This window comes from Moschus berezovskii, chromosome 10 (assembly GCF_049115385.1).
Source record: "Moschus berezovskii isolate FMDL1 chromosome 10, NW_MosBer_1.0, whole genome shotgun sequence".
Classification (NCBI taxonomy): domain Eukaryota; kingdom Metazoa; phylum Chordata; class Mammalia; order Artiodactyla; family Moschidae; genus Moschus; species Moschus berezovskii.
The window spans coordinates 19,195,327-19,216,209 of record NC_142469.1 but is presented as its reverse complement, the minus strand read 5'-3'; the positions used below and the strand labels follow the sequence as shown (position 1 = coordinate 19,216,209).

The following is a 20,883-nucleotide window of genomic DNA, read 5'->3' as shown; positions in this document are numbered from 1 at the left end:
ACGACTGAAGTGACTTAGCAGGCACGCACGCATGGGATAACTAGTTCCAATTTATTTGTATCTGGGGAACAGTAATCTGTGTGAGAGAAAACAACTAGCTTGCCTGACAAAGCAGCTACCAGTCATAACTGTGATGATTAGTAACTCCTGCCACCTAGGAGCAGGGAGAGGATTGGGGAGGCGAGGACTTGGTCTGATGATGGAGTGGGAAATGTTCTGGAAGGAAGCAAATAAACTCTTAGGTGGTTGAGAAACCTCCAGAGATGTTGTATCATCTGCTTCAAAAGCTTCCTGAAACAAATGACAGAACTGATTAGCGGAAGTGTTTTTAATTAGTTGAGCTGAATCCAAAAGAAGGACTACAAGTCCAAGTCCACAGAGGAAGTTTATTGGACTATTTAAAGCAGATGTTTTATCAGAACTCTGATTAATGTCTGAATGTGATAATAACAAGACTAAATACTGAAGCAGTTTATTAAAATAAACCTTAAAAGTGAACAATATCCAGGCACTCCTACTTCTAAAAGGTATGGAGAACTAGGACATTTTTGTAGGAGGGCAGGCAGCAAGTTCAAAGCTGGACTTTGATAGAAAGAAACCCAGGAAGAAGGAAGAAAGTAGGAAGAACAGCAGAGCCCTAAGCCAGTGTCTTGCTCTCTAGGCAGATCCCCTGGGAGCAGGGGCCATGGAACAGGGGAACAGGCCATCCGCCCGCCAAGTTGATGCAGAAACCAACAGAAACTGTTTCCTGTAACTTAGTGTGCAGGTTCCTGTGAATGAAGCAGCCCTTCTTTACTTATGCAAAGTCCTGCTACAAGTCGAACTTTTGCTCTGTTTTGTCTCTGGTGGGTGAGTTTGGAGGCTTTCTAAGTGATGTGGTCTCATTTACTAGAGCTGATTTTTAAAATTTAGAGCTCAAGGGTTCTCTTGAGTTTGGCAGAGCATGAACATAGGCATTGCTCAGGAGAAAGGCACTGACTTTGCAGGGAATACATCTTTCTTACTCCTTAGCTGAAGGGGCTCTCCTGGGAGGAATTAGAATTTAATTTGTTGCCAAGTTGCCCCACTCTAGCACTCAAGAGACATTTCCCCCAGATTTCCCCCGAATCCTGTCTTGTGTATACAGCTTTGGATCTCAAGTCATCTGACTGGCCAGGAGTTTTGGGGATACCACCCATGGAGGATAAATAAGTCATGCTTACAAGGACAAAATCAGGTGTAATTAGGGATCGATAAAGGTCCACATAGTCAAAGCTATGGTTTTTCCAGTAGTCATGTATGGATGTGAGAGTTGGACCATAAAGAAGGCTGAGTGCCAAAGAATTGATGCTTTCAAACTGTGTGCTGGAGAAGACTCTTGAGAGTCCCTTGGACTGCAGGAGATCAAACTGGTCAATCCTAAAGAAAATCAACCCTGAATATTCATTGGAAGGACTGATGCTGAAGCTGAAACTCCAATACTTTGGCCACCTGATGCAAAGAGCCAACTCACTGGAAAAGACCCTGATGCTGGGAAAGATTGAGGGCAGGAGGAGAAGGGGATGACAGAGGGTGAGATGGTTGGCTGGCATCACTGACTCCATGGACATGACTTTGAGCAAGCTCAGGGAGGTGGTGAAGGACAGGGAAGCCTGGTGGGCTGCAGTTCATGGGGTCCCCAAGAGTCAGACACAACTTAGCATCTGAACAACAACAACAGCAATGCATCCTTTCCATGGAAGCCATTTAACAGCTAGTGTAATAAAAGAATGAATTCATAAGCCACACATTTCACAGTGATATCGTGAGAGCAAACAATGTGTTTAATGTGTTACCTGAAGTTTCTTAAGAAAAAAAACCTCAAGGTAACACTTAAGAGAAATATATAATGGAAAACGTCTGTAAGTTCTTTGATCAACTGTTAATGTAAAATTATATGTAAGAATGCAATAAACCCATGTGTATATGTTAAGATTTAGAAGTCTTGTTCTTCTTTCAATTAGAAAAACGGAAGTTGTTATTAAATACCTACACATCAGAGGGCCCCAAATTTAAGTGCTTTGCTCTTTTGAGCTTGCTGATAGAGGCTGAACTGTGGCCTTTGGTCCTCTATTTGGGTCTTATTCTGAGTTGAGGACAGAATCGAAGATAAATTAAGATTTTCTGACAGAATTTATAACTTCAATAAAGTTTATAATATTATCTTATCGTCCTAAATCATAAAGAAACAGGAAGGGACTTGGAAATCCCACCTTAAAAAAACACAAATAATGGTACTAATCCCTAAAGCACTTTTATTTTATTATTTTGCTTGCAACCATGGACTCATTCTGGATCAGACAACTTTGCTGTGTAATGAGTCACCTGAAAATTTAATGCGTTAAAACAACCTTTTAAAAAATTTCTCACAAGTTTGTGCATTGGCTGGGAGATTCTTATCTGAGTCAGCTTATAGATTTGGAGAAAATGTAGATAACAAGCAAACATAGATTTAATAAATATCCTTAATAAGTTTCAAATGATAAAGTCACTGTCATATAGATCTTGTCTCACTGTATTTAGAAGCAAAGTGAAATATGTCCCTCTTTATATAAAATAAAATAACTTGGGTTTAATTGTATTTCTTTAAGTAAATTGTATGTACATAAATATTAAATGCCATCTTTTATTATTCAGTTGAATTAAATAAAATAAGCTCTCTTGTTTGGTGTTAGCAAGTATTTTTGAGATAGTCTTTTTTTAGTAACACAATCTGATTAATAGCATTAATATATAATGGATTATTAGTTACCTTAAAAATAATAATAAAATATAATGGTCCAACCAAGACATTGTTTCTATATTAGTCCTGCCAGGGACTGGAGAGAAAATTTCTGATACCCTCATTTTGTAGTGAAGAAACAAGGCAAACACATGCTCAATTACATCTACAATAAGAACAATTCTAGATTTCACTCTTTTAAACATGTTTCCTGTAGTCTCTTAGGGGAGGAAAATGGGGAAGATACCTGAATTCTGTTAGGGAGGTCTGAGACCTATGTGTTTTCACTCTTTGAAAATTACTTTAGAAAATTTAAAAAATAAACAGTACTGAGTAGGAAATAGCATTTTAATTTTTAAATTAAAAAGGAGACTCTGATTTTTAACTACATGATATTTTATTTGGTGTTTTCAGTCTTTACCTGAAGATTTTAATTCATGTTTAGGTGTTGAAAAAAATTGAGGCTAGAACAACTTTCAAAAGACAAAATGAGCTAATGATTTTTCCGAGTTTCTGGTACAGTGAAAAATCACAAATATGTCTTAAGAGTTTTGCAAAACATTCATAACTAGTTACTATTAAGTATATAAAACATTTATGTATTTCATTTTACTTTGCTTTTCTGTTTATCCCAAATTCAATTCAGAAAGGTCAAGAGACAGAGTGGAAATATCTCCACCTAGTGGTCAGTGTGAAGTAAACCTCCAGGTCTACAACACAATGTGCTTCAATTAATGTTTGTGAGCATACCTCATGCTCAGTCGCTAAATCGTGTGGACTCTTTGCAACCCCATGGACTGAAGGCCACCAGGCTCCTCTGTCCATGGGATTTCCCAGGCCAGAATCCTGGAACGGGTCATTTCCTTCTCTAGGGGATCTTCCCAACCCAGGGACTGAACCTATGTCTCCTGCATATCCTTCACTGGCTGGCAGATTCCTTACCACTGAGCCACCTGGGAAGCCCGACATTATTTGACAGGGAGGCAATACATTTTTCAGGCAGAGAAACCATTTGAGGCTTAGTTAATTCTTTCCTCTGCTCTTTATAATCGCAGCAAAGCCAGGATCATGCTTCATTTTGCTCACCAATGTAGTTCCATGCCCATCTGTACATGAGTGCTAAGTGGCTTCAGTCCTGTCCAACTCTTTGCGACCCTATGGACTAAAGCCCACCAGGCTCCTTTGTCCAGGGGTTTCTCCAGGTCAGAATACTGGAGTGGGTTGCCATGCCTTCCTCCAGGGGATCTTCCCCACCCAGTGATCAAACTGCATCTCTTAGCTCTTCTACATTGGCAGGTAGGTTCTTTACCTCTAGGGCTACCTGGGAAACCCATGCCCAGCAGTGATGGACATATAATAAGGTCTCAACGACACAATGAAGAGAAAAACAAAAAAAGATATATGTTCATAAAGGCATAAAGGTTAAGATAAAAGTGAAATAAATCAAATAAATATTACACACTTGTTGCTGGTACTGTTCTAATTACTATCTCAATCTATTTTTATTTACTTTTATAAAATGAATTTCAATTGAAAAGCATATGGAGAATTATAAAGCATCTTCCCAGGTAGATTATACAAAAGGAAGCAGAGACAAGAATGAGTCATCTGTATTTAGTGACTTCTTGGGAATAAATATTATTTATAATAATATAAATATTATTATTATTCCTGAGAATAAAGATAAATATTATTTAGTGACTTCCTGGGAATGAAATAAATATTTTCTTATTAAAATTCAAGTCCACCCACATAAAAAATAAAAGTATGTGAATATCATGCAGAAGAGAAATTCTAGGAAATAGTCTGGTTTCCATTATGCGACTCATCTATAGTAATTACTGGCTTTCTTTGGGTAAAAACTGATCAAATATTGTTAAAATATTAGAGATGGTTTCTAAAAGGCTTTAAGAATTTTAGAGGTAAATCTCCTATGTCAATATAAAGAAGTTACCCAAGAATAAGACAGCTTCCAGAGAAGCTCCTGGGCTCATGCACCTGTTTTTGTTTGTTTTGTTGTTTAATGCCTATGCTCTGTTAGTGAAATGATATGGTGTTGACCCTCACGTAAACTACTGATGTGAGTTTCAGTCTAACTGAAAACGCTGTATCTTTCTTCTCTTTATAGAAAGCATCATCATCCACCAGTTACGTATGAACTCAAGATGAAATGGTAAACCAAGCACATACTGGGTGTGCGTATTTCCTCTGAATCCCTGTTGAATGGATAATATATCTCCAGCCCTCCACCATCACTAAGGTCCTCCATGCTACTGATCACTACTGGAAATAATTTCCTTCTTCCAGTGAATTTTTTTTTTGAGGATATAAATGTAAAAACTGAAAATGGTTTTGCTGATAATATAAAATAGGTAGCAAGAGCAATTCAATCTTTGTGTCAAATTTCTCTTCCTTTGGCAAAGCTTTCAGGTCCACGGGCACATGCTGTGTAATTTATTTTTATAATACACTTTGTAATGTGATTATTTTTTCCTGAAGTGTTTCCTTCTTCATAGTCTATGGCACATATATTTGTAGACTACACTGTCAGTTCACCAAAGTGTTGGTATTGGTGCATTCAAAATCATAAGCTCTGCTTATTTTCTTCTACCAATTTGCTATTCCTGAAAAAAAAAAGAAAAATAAAGTATAACACTCTGTAGGGTAAATTCAAGAGGTAAAACCAAAGCAGGAGGTGCTGGAAGATCTGTTATTATTGTTTGTACAATCCTCTGGTTCTGATCATGGTTCACGACTAACAAGCAACACTGTGATTTAAGAGTTTAATTTTAAATACTTAAGCCAGTTTTTTAAAGTTGTTCTTTCTGGTGTTCAATGCCCAAAACCCTGGATGAATTTGTTTTCATATGGAACAAATTAATAGAAGGAGCTGTGTGAGTTTTACCAGTAAGCCTTAAAGGAACAGCTTTTACTGACAGTTCTATCGTATTTCTGTTTGCATTGTGTACTTACATGTACAGGATGTATAATAAGGACTGTGATATTAGATTATTTCTCACAATGTATCCAAGTGAAAACACGAAAATAAAAACTGACCTAGATACTATCAGCATCTTTTTTAAAAGTGGTAAAAGAAATCCCAAGATACGTAAACTTTTTTCTTTGGACACGTTTTCATAATCCCCTACATGTTAGATAATATAGTCTTTAAAGATTCAAAGCACAATATGCATTAATCAATTCTCAGTGTCAGACCTGCTGTTGAATTTCAGTTTATGTGAAAATATGCATCAGAAAACTTTACTTGAAACTCTAATAGTGTAGGTTTTTTAAAAAAAGATTTTGTTAATATAGATATGTTTTCAATAAGGTCTTTAAAAAGATCATTTTGAAGACAAATGAGGGGTTGACACATCCAGTTTCTAGGAGCATAAATCATGTATCATGTCACTTTATCGAGATTAAAGAAAGAATGCTTGTTAGCATCACAAGGATAACTAGAAAGCACACAGGTAATACTGTTGGCCTGTTTCTCTGGTCCACAACTTCACCCAGGTAACTGAAGACATGAGGGGAATACACACTGAATCTATGGAACAGAAATATTAGGTTTTAAGGTATACCTTGTGGAATTAGTAAATAACATTCGGTAGGTATTAAAAATTAAATAACTGTATTTGATGTAAAATTAGTTATGAGTTTTGTAAGTAAGAGAAATGCTGCAGTAGGTCTATCTTAGCATGAATGATTGTGAACGCATCACAGACATGCAGGCTTTCATTACTGATTAATGAAACTAGAGTGTGTATGTGTGAAGATTTTAAAAATTGTTGTTATAGGTTTTGATTTCTGAAAATGTTTCTGAACTGGCCATTTCAGTGAGAAGGGGGTTTTATTTAGTATTGCTATATTTTTCGACTCACAGTTAAATTCCCTATTTGCCAATGTCTATACTTCTGATGGCAAAAATATTCTGGTATACCACAGAATTTACTTTGAAACAAATAACTTTCTTAACTTGTGAGAATTTTATTACACAAAGAGTGAAAAGGCTAGAAGATAAAACTTTAAATACTACTTGATGTTAATTTAAAATATTACAAGTAACTTATGTATATTTGGATCTAAAGATTTTGTTTCTCCTGAATTTATAATGAAATTTGTAGAGGATGATGGTGTGATCAGGGCAACTCAGATGGTTGCTCTTTTCTGCCCCTGCTATGATTAAGTCCTCTCTTTAAACTCTAATGGAATGTGAGCGACAGATGAGTAAAATTAATTTAAATTAATAAAAAATTGTCTTGACAAAAATAATAAAATATTAAAAATGAATAGAAAATAAACACGGAAGTCTTTATCTAGTAAATAGACAAACAAGATCATAAATAGTCATACTCCAATGAAAGCGTAGGAAGCGTTAGTTGCTCAGTTGAGTCTGGCTCTTTGTGACCCCATGGGCTGGAGACCACCTGGTTCCTAGGTCCATGGGATTCTCCAGGCAAGAACACTGGAGTAGGTTGCCATTCCCTTATCAACATCCAACTGAAAAAACTGCCCCTGTGTTCAATCCTGGGACCATCCCAGGCTTACATAATTTCTATATATTTTAAGTAAATCTCCAATCATCAGTATGAATGACAATCCATTTTGAATGAAATAATTATGTTTTCTGAAGCAGAGTCATAATCAGTGTTTCCAGATTAAGGTGCATAGTTGAACTAATTCATTATGTTGCCCTTTTCTTTTTGACAGGAGAATGTGTTCTGACAGTATTGATTACAAAGATTTTTTTTCAAGTATTTCATAAAACATTAAGGTTTGATGAAGTTAGTAGTAAATATTCCAGATATCAGATGCCTGGAATGGTCACAAAATGTGAAGAATTAATTGTATCTTAGGATGACCATTTGAAAAAAAATCATGATGTGGAATATATAGCTTAAACATTAACAGAAACACCAACACTACTGAAGTAACTCACAGCTTCTAAAAACCAGTGACAAAGGAAGTATAAAATGGTGTGTTAAACAATGTAATAATATGGTTGTGCCTTTTTTCTATATACTGTGGTTGAATTTTCCTGGAAATAAATTAAAAGTATAGCTAAAGTAGGGTGTGTTCATGAATGTGATGAGCAACAATTCTAAAAACACCAAAAAATGCAAGATGGAAGTTTTTTTTTAAAAAACCACATCTGGCAACTGAAGCATATATGCGCCTCTGGACTCCAGTGCTATGCCTCTGCTAAAAATATTAATTAGAAGGTAAAAAGGAAGAACAATAAAAATTGCTGTAATGAATTCATAAAAATGGGGAGAGTTTTGTGGAATTACTTTTGCTTGCTGGTCACTAAAATTTTTATTTTCTTAAATTTTCAGCATTTACTTCATAACTGATGAAAACTGTGTTACCTAGAGAAAATGTCATATATTCATAAATTTACACAGAAATGTTTATCGGTGCCATGATAAGATTCATTTTTTTTCTGGTGTTGTTTTCTTTTTGTTTGTTTATGTTATTTTGGTAATTTTACCTCACCATTCACAGATTTTGTTATTTGAACAATTCAGGTCTGTATTTATTTAGATTTTTGCTTTAAAAATATCAGATGTTAACTTTTCCAATATAAGAGATTTATAATGTGATAAAATATTCTTAGAAATCTTGCAGGTTTCATGGATTTTTGAAAGCAAAAGATTGCATTGAAAAGTTTGTGAGCTGCATTCTATTTTCACAGCATTCTCAATTTTGTCTCCTTTAAGTTTTATTAAATCCATGAAAAGCTTATTATTTTTCACTTCAGCCAGGTGAATTTATGGATATATCCTTGTCTTTTCTATGAATGTAATATCCTACTTTCATTTTTTCACAGGCTATTGAAATTACTAAGCCAATTAAGACATTCTCTATGTTATTTCCCAAAGCCAACTATGTTTGTCAAAATCTCACCAGGGTGAGAAAAAATAACGATTGTGATACAAAAGCATTTGTGCAATATTCTTTTTTGAATTGGAACATAATAGTTATCAAATTAAAATCATTTAAAATGAATATTTGACCTTCTTTTTACTTAAAATTATTTGCTTTAAATAAATTTCCCCTCTGCATTTCATATTTTCTTTAAAATATGGTGTTTTTCAGTGTGAATAAACATAAGTCAAATAGCAGATCTCCCAAAATGAGGGAGGCTTTTTCTCTGAGTTACATCATGGTTTGAGTCCCTACAAGACACCAAGATATGGAACTGGTTACAGGGTTTCCCTTGTCCATTCAGTTCAGTTCAGTTCAGTCGCTCAGTCGTGTCCGACTTTTTGCGACCCCATGAATCACAGCACGCCAGGCCTCCCTGTCCATCACCAACTCCCTGAGTTTACTCAAACTCATGTCCTTCGAGTCGGTGATGCCATCCAGCCATCTCATTCTCTGCCATCCCCTTCTCCTCCTGCCCCCAATCCCTTCCAGTATCAGCATCTTTTCCAGTAGCCTCCCCCAAATGCTTTGTTGATCAACATTCATATACTCCCCACTGCTTTCCGCTGTCTGTCTAAAGGTAGATTGCTCAGTAGAGCAAATGCTCCTGAGGTTTTGCCAGCAACCATCAGCCCAGCCCCCACATAGGCAGCTGGATAGTTGTTTCAGAAAAGTGGGGTGGGGATGATGGTGGGGTTGTGCTCTGATCTCTTTATTTGCCAGCCTTGTGCCAGAAATGGTGGTCCATTGCCATAGCCAATCCGAACCTTATTTTGCCTTATTTGAGACAAAGGAATGGGTTTCTCTTATTATTGAAAGATACACATATCCAAAACCCAGGCAAGGCTGCTGTCTACACAAAGATGCCTTCCACAGGAAAGGCATCTTAGGGGTCTTGACCACATGGACAGCTCTTTGGCCTCTCTTCTTGGAGGTGTGGAGCCCTTTGGGGTACATGGTTTGAGAGCACTTGCCAAAAGACTGTTTATTTCATGACTTCCGGGGAGAAGGGGTCTCAGGCTTTCCATCATATATGCTCAAATGGATTATTGTCTCTGAGCCCTGAGCAAGAGTCACTTTTAATGAGAACAGGTGCTTCCCCGAGGTATAGAGAAACCAGAGCAACTTATCTGGGCTTTATGTTTGTTGGCAATAGGACACACTGCACGGAACTCTTTTATTTTTCTTGACTGTCATTAAACTCCACATTTATAATTTGTATTCAGTGAATCCCAAGGAACCTATTGTTGCTGCGTAGTTGCTAAGTCATGTCCGAGTGACCCTGGACTGTAGCCTGTCAGGCTCCTCTGTCCATGGGAATCTCCAGGCAAGAAGACTGGAGTGGATTGCCTTTTCCTTCTCCAGGGGATCTTCCTGACCCTTGAAAGATGTCAATCTGCTGGGGCAACCCTAGTGACTACAAGTTTCCTGGTACAGCCGGATCATAACCTGATCCACAGAAAACAGTAGGAACCCAGTTCTCTGAAGTTCCCAACTTTTTAAAAAAGATAATCAGTTCTTTAGTTTTGCCTGGCATTATTTCTAGCATCTCTTTCAGAGATAATCATCTCTAAGAATAAAGTCTTTCTTTTTCTTTCTCTTCAGGAGTCCTTTTTTCTCTTTCTGCCTTATGTTGACTGGCACTGGGATACAATGCTGTCTCTCTAGTTTGACTGTAAGTTTCTCAAGGGCAGGACTTGCATATTCCGCAGAGTGAATACAAGATACTGAATAAATGTTTGCAAAGGGCAATATAATTCCTTCTCCCTGCTGCCTTGCCTCATGTTTTTCCATGACCATAAGCACATAGTCAGTTGGGGTTTTCCTGACTGACTCTCACTCCCATTTGTCTCTCCTCCTTGAGAGCAAGGCATGTGCACAGTCAAAATGGCTGGGTGCTTTGTAGGCACTTGGTAATCGACTCCTAATCCCAAAGGGCTGCTCCTTCAGCAGTGTGTTCTGGGCTAGATCTTCCTCACCAAATTGACTTGCCTGGTGATTCTTCCCTTGCAGAAGCCTCTGTACCCACTGAAGTTTTCAGAGGCAGAATATCTGGATGAAACAAGAGTCTCAACACTCATTGATTCACTCTGCAAGGACAAAAGGCCCTCATTTTATCAGATCACCAGATGGTCCAGGCTACCAAAACAGGAGAGATGTATTCATCCATTTTTGGGCCACAAAGGAGGTAAGCACTGGTTCCCACATAGAGCATTGGTGCAAGTAGTCAGTGGGACAAGGGGACTCTATAAGCTAACAAACCGAGCATCTCCCCGAAGAGGAGAGTACCAGACAACTCTGTTCATAGGGAAATTGTGACCTACTAAGATCTTGCTTGAGAAAAGGAGCATGATCACCCACGGTATATATACAGTTTTGCAAAACATTAATAACAAGTGTAGTATAAGGTTCAACTTTCTTTATGTCCCTTTATTTTTTGTTCTATTCTCTCCTGGGTGAAGTGAAAGTCACTCAGTCATGTCCAACTCTTTACGACCCCATGGACTATACAGTCCATGGAATTCTCTAGGCCAGAATACTGGATTGGGTAGCCTTTCCCTTCTCCAAGGGATATTCCCAACCCAGGGATTGAATCCAGGTCTCCCGAATTGCAGGCAGAGTCTTTACCAGCTGAGCCACAAGGGAAGCCCAAGAATACTGGACTGGGTAGCCTATCACTTCTCCAGCGAATCTTCCTGACCCAGGAATCGAACTGGGGTCTCCTGCATTGGAGGTGGATTCTTTACCAACTGAGCTATCAAGGAAGCCCTCTCTCTTGGGTGGAGAACCACAATATCACTCAGACCTTAGGATCCATTTCCTCACAGTTTAGTTTTTGACATCATAAAGAGGATAAGGTGTGGTACCTCCTCAGACACCATATTAGACCCTGAGCACACATTTTATATGCCACTGACCTCATTATTTTTCAATTATTTGTTGGCAAATTGTCTTTCTCACACAAATGTGAGTTTATTCAGAGTGGATCAAGTTAATTCAACAAGTTTATTGAGTTCCTTTTATGTCCCAGTTCCCTTGACAGATATTGGAGATATAGTAATTAACAAAAACATCTCTGACCTTGAGAAGCTTATACGAGTAGGAAAGACAGGCATAAAAAGATATTTTTGATACTACGGTAAGTGCAAGTATAGATATATGCATATATTGCCACGTGCTCAGAGAACAGCTCTTAGCTCAGTCTGAGGGGACAAAGACTTGAAGTGGCCACTGTCCTGAATCTTGAAGTTTGAGTAGGAATTAGCTAGCAAGGCAGTTTCAGTGGAGGAGAGGTCTGAATTCTGGGAGCACTGGGTCACTGAGTATCTGGGTGTTGAAGACAGTGAGTGCAGATTTTTCTTCCCAGGAGATTTGGTGGCAATAAAAATGATGTGGTAGAACAGTGTGCCGAACCCCTACCTTGTTCCTTACAGTGTGCTCGTCAGAGAGAAATCCCAGGAGGGCCTGATGTTTGTTGTCCTAAATATTCAGTTCCAGTTACTAAAATGGAACCAATCAGGCTCAGTAAAAATTGACTTTCACTTTTAAGTTCATCTTATGAAAGCCATCCTTCAGGTACATGTTAAAGTTACTTTAAAGAAATAAATGGGGCTTCCCTGGTGGCTCAGAGGTAAAGAATCCCCCTGGCAATGCAGGAGTCACGGGTTATATCCCTGAACCGGGAAGACCCCACATGCCGCAGAGCAATGAAGCCCGTGCACCACAACTGCTGAGCCTGTGCTCTGGAGCCCAGGAGCCGTAACTACTGAGCCCACGGGCCACAGCTTCTGAAGCCCACTGCCCGAGCCCACGCTCTGCGACAAGAGGAGCCACTGCAATGAGAAGCCTGCACACTGAGACTGGAGAGCAGCCCCTACTCACCACAACGAGATAAAAAGCCATGCAGCACAGCCAAATATAAATAAATAAATGAAAATCAGTTAAAAAAATGAGTAACTTAATAGACAGTAGTGGCCCAAGTGTTTCAAAAAAAAAAAAGATGAAATGCCTGTAATACCCATTCCCTCCAAATTTCCAACAACTTAGTACTTGGAGTAATGGCACAAAGTAAGTTCAAGTCTAAAAATAGTCCAACATGTGATTTAGAAGAGATTTAATATTTTTAAGATTCTACTTTCCTGCATCTCTTGAATATGGAGCAAGTGTAAAATCTCTTTCCTTCACAGCCCTTCCCCTTTGAAAAAATAATTCCACTGTTATACATGTGTCAGTTGGCTGTCAGACAAGAAACTGTAATGTCATACTTGAAAGGAAAATGTTATCTGTAACTGATGGCACCCATAATTGATAACTGATGGAAAAATACATACCATGGGAAGTAACTGACAAGGTTCCACACAATGGAGGGAAGATCCCCTGGTGGCTCAGATGGTAAAGACTCTGCCTTCAGTGCAGGAGACCTGGGTTCAATCCCTGCTTTGGGAGGATGCTCTGGAGAAGGGAATGGCAACCCACTCCAGTATTCTTGCTGGAAAACTCCATGAATAGAGGAGCCTGGCAGGCTATATAGTTAATGGGGTCACAAAGAGTCAGACACGACTGAGTAACTAAGCAAGCCACACAGTGGAAGTTATGGAGCCTGAGGTTTCGTTAGAATTGTATTCTTTCATCTAAGGAGTGTGTAGAATTATGAGACTACACTTGATCTTAGCCAAAAGGCCGAGAAACAATGTAGAATTATGAGAAATGGAACCTTATTTCCTTCCCCATACAAAGTCCTTAGACCTCCTACCAGGAATTTTGGTGTCATTATCTTTCCTTTAATGAGATTAACCATCAAAGTATCTTGTTTGACTTGTCTTTCTGACAAGTTATTAATGGATTTGCAAAATCTTTATCACAGTCAATGACCTCAGGCTAATTAGACATTCTCATTGTGAGAACAAAAGGGTTTTCTTAAATGCCTAACTGAAACCTTAGTAAATACCCTACATAAAAATCAGAAAAAGATTAACTTAAAAACCGTTTGGATCAAGTTCTGTTGCAATAAATACAAGAAATCAGATTACATTCCTGATGAAAAATTAATCAAAACAGTAAGTCCCCTACATACAAATAAGGCCCGTTTCGAGAGTGCATTGGTAAGTGCAATTTGTATCAAAGTCCAAGGTAGCCTCGGTTAACTAACTAGTTAACTAACACACGTGGCTATATAGTACTGTACCATAATAGGTTTATAATACTTCTTACAAATAATACATAAAAAACAAACACAAAAATAAAGAAAACATTTTTAATCTTACAGTACAGTACCTCAAAAGTACAGCAGTACAGTACGACAGCTGGCACACAGGGGCTGGCATCGAGTGAACAGGCAAGAAGAGTTACTGCTTGTAGGAGGGAGAGGAGGTGGGAGGTGGCAGAGCTGAAGGATCGTCAGCAACAGGAGACGGAGGGCAAGCTGCAGTTTCACTCCCACCTGATATTGATGGCGCAGGTTCTGTTTCCTTACTGGGTTCAATTCTGCCCATCCTTTAGAAAAAATGATCCAATGACGTCTGGGTGAAAAGTGAAAGTGAAGTCGCTCAGTTGTGTCCAACTCTTTATGACCCAGTGGGCTGTAGCCTACCAGGCTCCTCTGTCCATAGGATTCTCCAGGCAAGAATACTGGAGTGGGTTGCCATTTCCTTCTCCAGGGGATCTTCCTGATCCAGGGAATGAACCCAGGTTTCCTGCACTGCAGGTAGACGGTTTAACCTCTGAGCCACCAGGGAAGGCCTGGGTAGTAGATCTTTTTTCTCAGCATAGATGACATAGTAGCACTGGATTGCATTCTGCAATCTTTGTGTACCATTTCATGTTTGGGTCCTGTGCCTCAAAAACTAAGTGTCTCCTCTGGGACCTCCCTGGTGTCCAATGGCTGAGACTTTGCACCTGATGCAAGGGGCCTGGGTTTGGTCCCTTGTCCAAGAACTAGATCCTGCATGCTGCAACTAAGATTTCACATGCTGCAACTAAAGATCCACACAAAGATGGAAGATTCTGCTTGCTGCAAGTAAGACCCGGCACAGCCAATAAAATATTAAAAAAATATTTTATTTTTGCCTCCTCAAATAGAGAAAATCCCCTTGCCATTTCCTGTGTCGTAAATTTCTTTAGTTACTTCTTCTTCTTCTTCTTATCTCCCTTTGTTCTCTCTTTGGGCCTCCAATTCCATCAGGTCTTCCTTAGCAAGCTCCTCGTGTTGCACAGTAAGAAGTTCAATGACGGTATCCTCTTGCAAATCTGCTTGCAATAAAGATACTGTACTCCTGTGCTCTATACAGTACTGTGCATTAAACTACACGAAAGTACACCTACTTGTAGAGGATGCATGCACGTGACAGTGTATGCCAGACATGTGACCTTATGTGATTGGACATGTGAAAGCATATTTGCATCTTTAAAACTTCAAAACTTGAAAGTTTGTATGTAGGGGACTTAACTGGAGTCAATCTAAGAAAAAAAAATGGAAAATTTTACTTGAGCCAGCCTGAGGATTATAACCCAGCAGACAGTCTTTGAGGAAGCTCTGAGGACTGCTCTGTCTGGTAGAATGGTAAACTTCAACCCACTCCAGTATTCTCACATGGAAAATCCCATGGACAGAGAAGCCTGGCGGGCTACAGTTCATGGGGGTCACAAAAGAGTTGCATGGGACTTAGCGACTAAACAGCAAAAACAATTGATCATACAGGTTCTTTCAAGTTGGCTATCCTGGAAAATTTTATAAGGAATCTCAACTTAAACTTTCAAAAGATATCAAGGCTGGGAAAGCATGTCAAGGGCTTGCCATCAGATTATTCAATAGCTATAGACTTGAATATATTCCTCTGTTCTCAAAGTCCTCAACAAATCTTGAGATTCCTACATCTGCCAGGAGGTAGCCTTTCTTATTCACTTGATGAGGTTGCTGGGAACCTAAGAGTTTCCAACTTCTGGAGAGAACAGGGAGAAAGGAAACATAAATGTTACAATTCCACTTACAAAGGTTCAGTTCAGTTCAGTTCTCAGTTCAGTCGCTAAGTCATGTCCAACTCTTTGCGACCCCATGAATCACAGCACGCCAGGCCTCCCTGTCCATCACCAACTCCCGGAGTTCACTCAAACTCATGTCCATTGAGTCGATGATGCCATCCAGCCATCTCATTTTCTGTCGTCCCCTTCTCCTCCCGCCCCCAATCCCTCCCAGTATCAGAGTCTTTTCCAGTGAGTTAACTCGTCACACGAGGTGGCCAAAGTATTGGAGTTTCAGCTTTAGCATCAGTCCTTCCAATGAACACCCAGGATTGATCTCCTTTAGAATGGACTGGTTGGATCTCTTTGCAGTCCAAGGGACTCTCAAGAGTCTTCTCCAACACCACACTTCAAAAGCATCAATTCTTCGGCGATCAGCTTTCTTCACAGTCCAACTCTCACATCCATACATGACCATGGGAAAAACCATAGCCTTGAATAGATGGACCTTGGTTGGCAAAGTAATGTCTCTGCTTTTTAATATACTATCTAGGTTGGTCATAACTTTCCTTCTAAGGAGTAAGCGTCTTTTAATTTCCTGGCTGCAATCAGCATCCGCAGTGACTTTGGATCCCCCAAAAATAAAGTCTGACACTGTTTCCACTGTTTCCCCATCTATTTCCCATGAAGTGATGGGACCAGATGCCATGATCTTTGTTTTCTGAATGTTGAGCTTCAAGCCAACCTTTTCACTCTCCTCTTCCACTTTCATCAAGAGGCTTTTGAGTTCCTCTTCAATTTCTGCCATAATGGTAGTGTCATCTGCATATCTGAGGTTATTGATATTTCTCCCAGCAATCTTGATTCCAGCTGGTGCTTCTTCCAGCCCAGCGTTCCTCATGATGTACTCTGCATAGAAGTTAAATAAGCAAGGTGACAATATACAGCCTTGACGCACTCCTTTTCCTATTTGGAACCAGTCTGTTGTTCCATGTCCAGTTCTAACTGTTGCTTCCTGACCTGCATACAGGTTTCTCAAGAGGCAGGTCAGGTGGTCTGGGATTCCCATCTCTTTCAGAATTTTCCACAGTTTATTGTGATCCACACAGTCAAAGACTTTGGCATAGTCAATGAAGCAGAAATGGATGTTTTTCCTGGAACTCTCTTGCTTTTTCCATGATCCAGCGGATGTTGGCAATTTGATCTCTGGTGCCTCTGCCTTTTCTAAAACCTGCTTGAACATCTGGGAGTTCACGGTTCACATATTGCTGAAGCCTGGCTTGGAGAATTTTGAGCATGACTTTACTAGTGTGTGAGATGAGTGCAATTGTGTGGTAGTTTGAGCATTCTTTGGCATTGCCTTTCTTTGGGATTGGAATGAAGACTGACCCTTTCCAGTCCTGTGGCCACTGCTGAGTTTTCCAAATTAGATGGCATATTGAATGCAACACTTTCACAGCATCATCTTTCAAGACTTGAAATAGCTCAACTGGAATTCCATCACCTCCACTAGCTTTGTTCGTAGTGATGCTTTCTAAGGCCCACTTGACTTCACATTCCAAGATGTCTGGCTCTAGGTCAGTGATCATGTTATCGTGACTATCTTTGTCGTGAAGATCGTTTTTGTACAGTTCTTCTGTGTATTCTTGCCACCTCTTCTTAATATCTTCTACTTCTGTTAGGTCCACACCATTTCTGTCCTTTATTGAGCCCATCTTTGCATGAAATGTTCCCTTGGAAGCTCTGATTTTCTTGAAGAGATCTCTTGTTTTTCCTATTCTGTTGTTTTCCTCTATTTCTTTGCATTGATCACTGAGGAAGGCTTTCTTATCTCTGCTTGCTATTCTTTGGAACTCTGTATTCAGATGCTTATATCTTTCCTTTTCTCCTTTGCTTTTCATAGCTATTTGTAAGGCCTCCTCAGACAGCCATTTTGCTTTTTTGCATTTCTTTTCCATAGGGATGGTCTTGGTCCCTGTCTCCTGTACAATGTCACGAACCTCCGTCCAGAGTTCATCAGGCACTCTATCAGATCTAGTCCCTTAAATCTATTTCTCACTTCCACTGTATAATCATAAGGGATTTGATTTAGGTCATATCTGAATGGTCTAGTGGTTTTCCCTACTTTCTTCATTTATCAAATTCCTGTAAGTTATAATTAGCTTAAAGGGAAGGGTTTCCTTATAGCTGGTCACAATAAATACATTTGGTTCATAAGCAAAGCACAGTGATATTTGTTTTTGAGACAAAGGGTTATATTTCAAATTATATATTGACAGTTTATACAATCCAGATCTGCATTTGCAAAATGATTAGTGGATCATCCTGACCCTTTACAAGAATAAGAGGAGAGGTTTGCTCCTAAGGAGGTCTGGCTAATGCAGATTCACGATATACACTAAAGGGGAGAGAAGAGGCTCAAATAAGCAGAGGAAAATTTTTATGTTCAAAATTTTGTCTTGTCATGAAATATGACTTTATTTCATCAATTCCCCCTCTTATATCATTAATCTTTTAATGGAAAGTGTTAGGTGAACAAACATTTGGTCCCTCAGTGCCAGGATTGTTGCTTACCTGTCCTGGCTCTATCATGTCCCTTTATGTTGCATCTTTATCGCTTGGTTCTTTCTTTCCTTTTAGGGTGTTGTACTAGTGAGATGTCTGGCATGGACTAGTGGTAAATTCCAAGTTGTCCAATAGGACTTATGTCAGTGTTACTTCACATGTGCATTTTTCATGTTCATTAATTTTTTGAGAAATATGGATGTGATCAGCAGTTTCAAGCTTTTAGGTATCATTATTTTAATAGGAGTAGGTGATATACAGTGCAAAAGGCAAGAAACTGTCACTTTATAAGTCACACCAACTGTAATCAAAATTGTCAATTGGAGTAACAATATCATTAAACAAAGGTTTAAGCCAATATTCTCCTGTGTGTGTGTGTATGTGTGTGTGTGTTAGTTGCTCAGTTGTGTCCAACTCTTTGCAACCCCATGGACTGTAGCCCAACAGGTTCCTCTGTCCATGGAATTCTCCAAGCAAAATACTGGAGTAGGTAGCTATTCCAAAGTATTTCTTCATATTTCCACTAAACTGGGAAAAGGATCATTCAGAACAGAAATTTGGTTCTTCATATGTGTCCTGAGTTACACCAGAAGACACGGTAAGTATAAAAATCCAACATGCATTATATCATCAGTTCCCCCATTCTGTAAGACCACTGTTCTCATCATAGAGACTTCAGAACTGAGCAAACTATTGGCTTGATGACTATCATTCAAAGTTTGCTCAGTAAATTTTGTTAAAGCCACTATGTGATTAATGATATCTTCAATTCCAAGTGAAGGAATGAATATACTGGCCAAATGATCATACCATTGGAAAACTGATAGAAAATCAGCATGCAAACATCAAAGGCAGATTGACAAGGACTGTTTCCAAGGCTACACATAGGAGACCTTCACCCCAAAAGAAACCAACTCTGCATCTTCCTAACCAACCTTGGGAGAGCCAAGGCCATAAACTTGTTCCACAAATCTACTGGCCCCTTTAGGAACTACCCAATATTTAATATCTGCTGAAAAGGAATACTTATGGCCAGGTTCAAAACAGGTTAAACTGCCAAGTAAGAAGATCCCATTTAGTAATATTGGCAGTAATGCTAGCTTGCATGGCTTTAGAGCTTCTTTCTTCTAAGCTAAAATGTCTAAGGGCCATTCAACTAGAATCTTGGAGAGGAGAAATCTACCAAGGTAACCTAGGAATACTGAATGCAGGTAACTGGCCACACGTCCACCAACTGGATTGATTTTTGAAATTTGCAAATGAGTGAGCCCAAGGAATAAATACATTTTGTTCATCTATTTCTGCTTTATTTACTATGCCAAAGCCTTTGACTGTGTGGATCACAAGAAACTGTGGAAAATTCTGAAAGAGATGGGAATACCAGACCACCTGACCTGCCTCTTGAGAAACCTGTATGCAGGTCAGGAAGCAACAGTTAGAACTGGACATGGAACAACAGACTGGTTCCAAATAGGAAAAGGAGTACGTCAAGGTTGTATATTGTCACCCTGCTTATTTAACTTCTATGCAGAGTACATCATGAGGAACGCTGGGCTGGAAGAAGCACCAGCTGGAATCAAGATTGCTGGGAGAAATATCAATAACCTCAGATATGCAGATGACACCACCCTTATGGCAGAAAGTGAAGAGGAACTCAAAAGCCTCTTGATGAAAGTGAAAGAGGAGAGTGAAAAGTTTGGCTTGAAGCTCAACATTCAGAAAACTAAGATCATGGCATCTGGTCCCATCACTTCATGGGAAATAGATGGGGAAACAGTAGAAACCGTGTCAGACTTTATTTTTTTGGGCTCCAAAATCACTGCAGATGCTGATTGCAGCCATGAAATTAAAAGACGCTTGCTCCTTGGAAGGAAAGTTATGACCAACCTTGATAGTATATTAAAAAGCAGAGACATTACTTTGCCAACCAAGGTCCGTCTAGTCAAGGCTATGGTTTTTCCAGTGGTCATGTATGTGAAGAGTTGGACTGTGAAGAAAGCTGATCACCGAAGAATTGATGCTTTTGAAGTGTGGTGCTGGAGAAGACTCTTGAGAGTCCCTTGACTGCAAGGAGATCCAACCAGTCCATTCTAAAGGAGATCAATCCTGGGTGTTCATTGGAAGGACTGATGCTAAAGCTGAAACTCCAATACTTTGGCCACCTCATGCGATGAGTTGACTCACTGGAAAAGAATCTGATGCTAGGAAGGATTGGGGGCGGGAGGAGACGGGGACAACAGAGAATGAGATGGCTGGATGGCATCACTGACTCGATGGACATGAGTTTGAGTGAACTCCGGGAGTTGGTGATGGACAGGGAGGCCTGGCGTGCTGTGATTCATGGGGTCGCAAAGAGTCGGACACAACTGAGCGACTGAACTGAACTGAACTGAAGATATGAACAGTTATCAAAGTAATTAGTACATAGTCCTGGTCCAGTAACTTGGGTCAGCTCTCTAGTTCAGATGATATTGCCATCTTGTCCCGGCCTGACAGTGTTGGTCTAAGTTAATTGAAGTTGGGTGTCAGAAACAGGAGTTGCAATTACACGGGGTCTTTTAAGTTGGCTAAGCTGGAAATTTTTATAAGGAATCTCAAATTAAACTTTTAAGAGGCATCAAGGCTGGGAAAATCATGTCAAGGGCTTGCCATCAGATTCTGCCTGCAATAGCTACAGACTGTCTTCTTAA

General features: G+C 39.4%; 1 protein-coding gene across 5 annotated transcripts in view; it reads left to right on the top strand.

Annotated features, from left to right (window-relative positions):
- Positions 1 to 5,383, top strand: part of FILIP1 (filamin A interacting protein 1) — a 338,049-nt gene extending 332,666 nt beyond the window's left edge. For all 5 annotated transcript variants that reach the window (XM_055433257.2, XM_088840542.1, XM_055433255.2 and 2 more), the window contains one exon: positions 4,869 to 5,383. Coding sequence is in view for 1 of the 5 variants with exons in the window: in XM_088840542.1 (XP_088696668.1) it covers positions 4,869 to 4,909 (41 nt within the window). In the remaining 4 variants the exon portion in view is untranslated. The remainder of the gene's footprint in view (positions 1 to 4,868) is intronic.
- Positions 5,384 to 20,883: the final 15,500 nt, after the last annotated feature.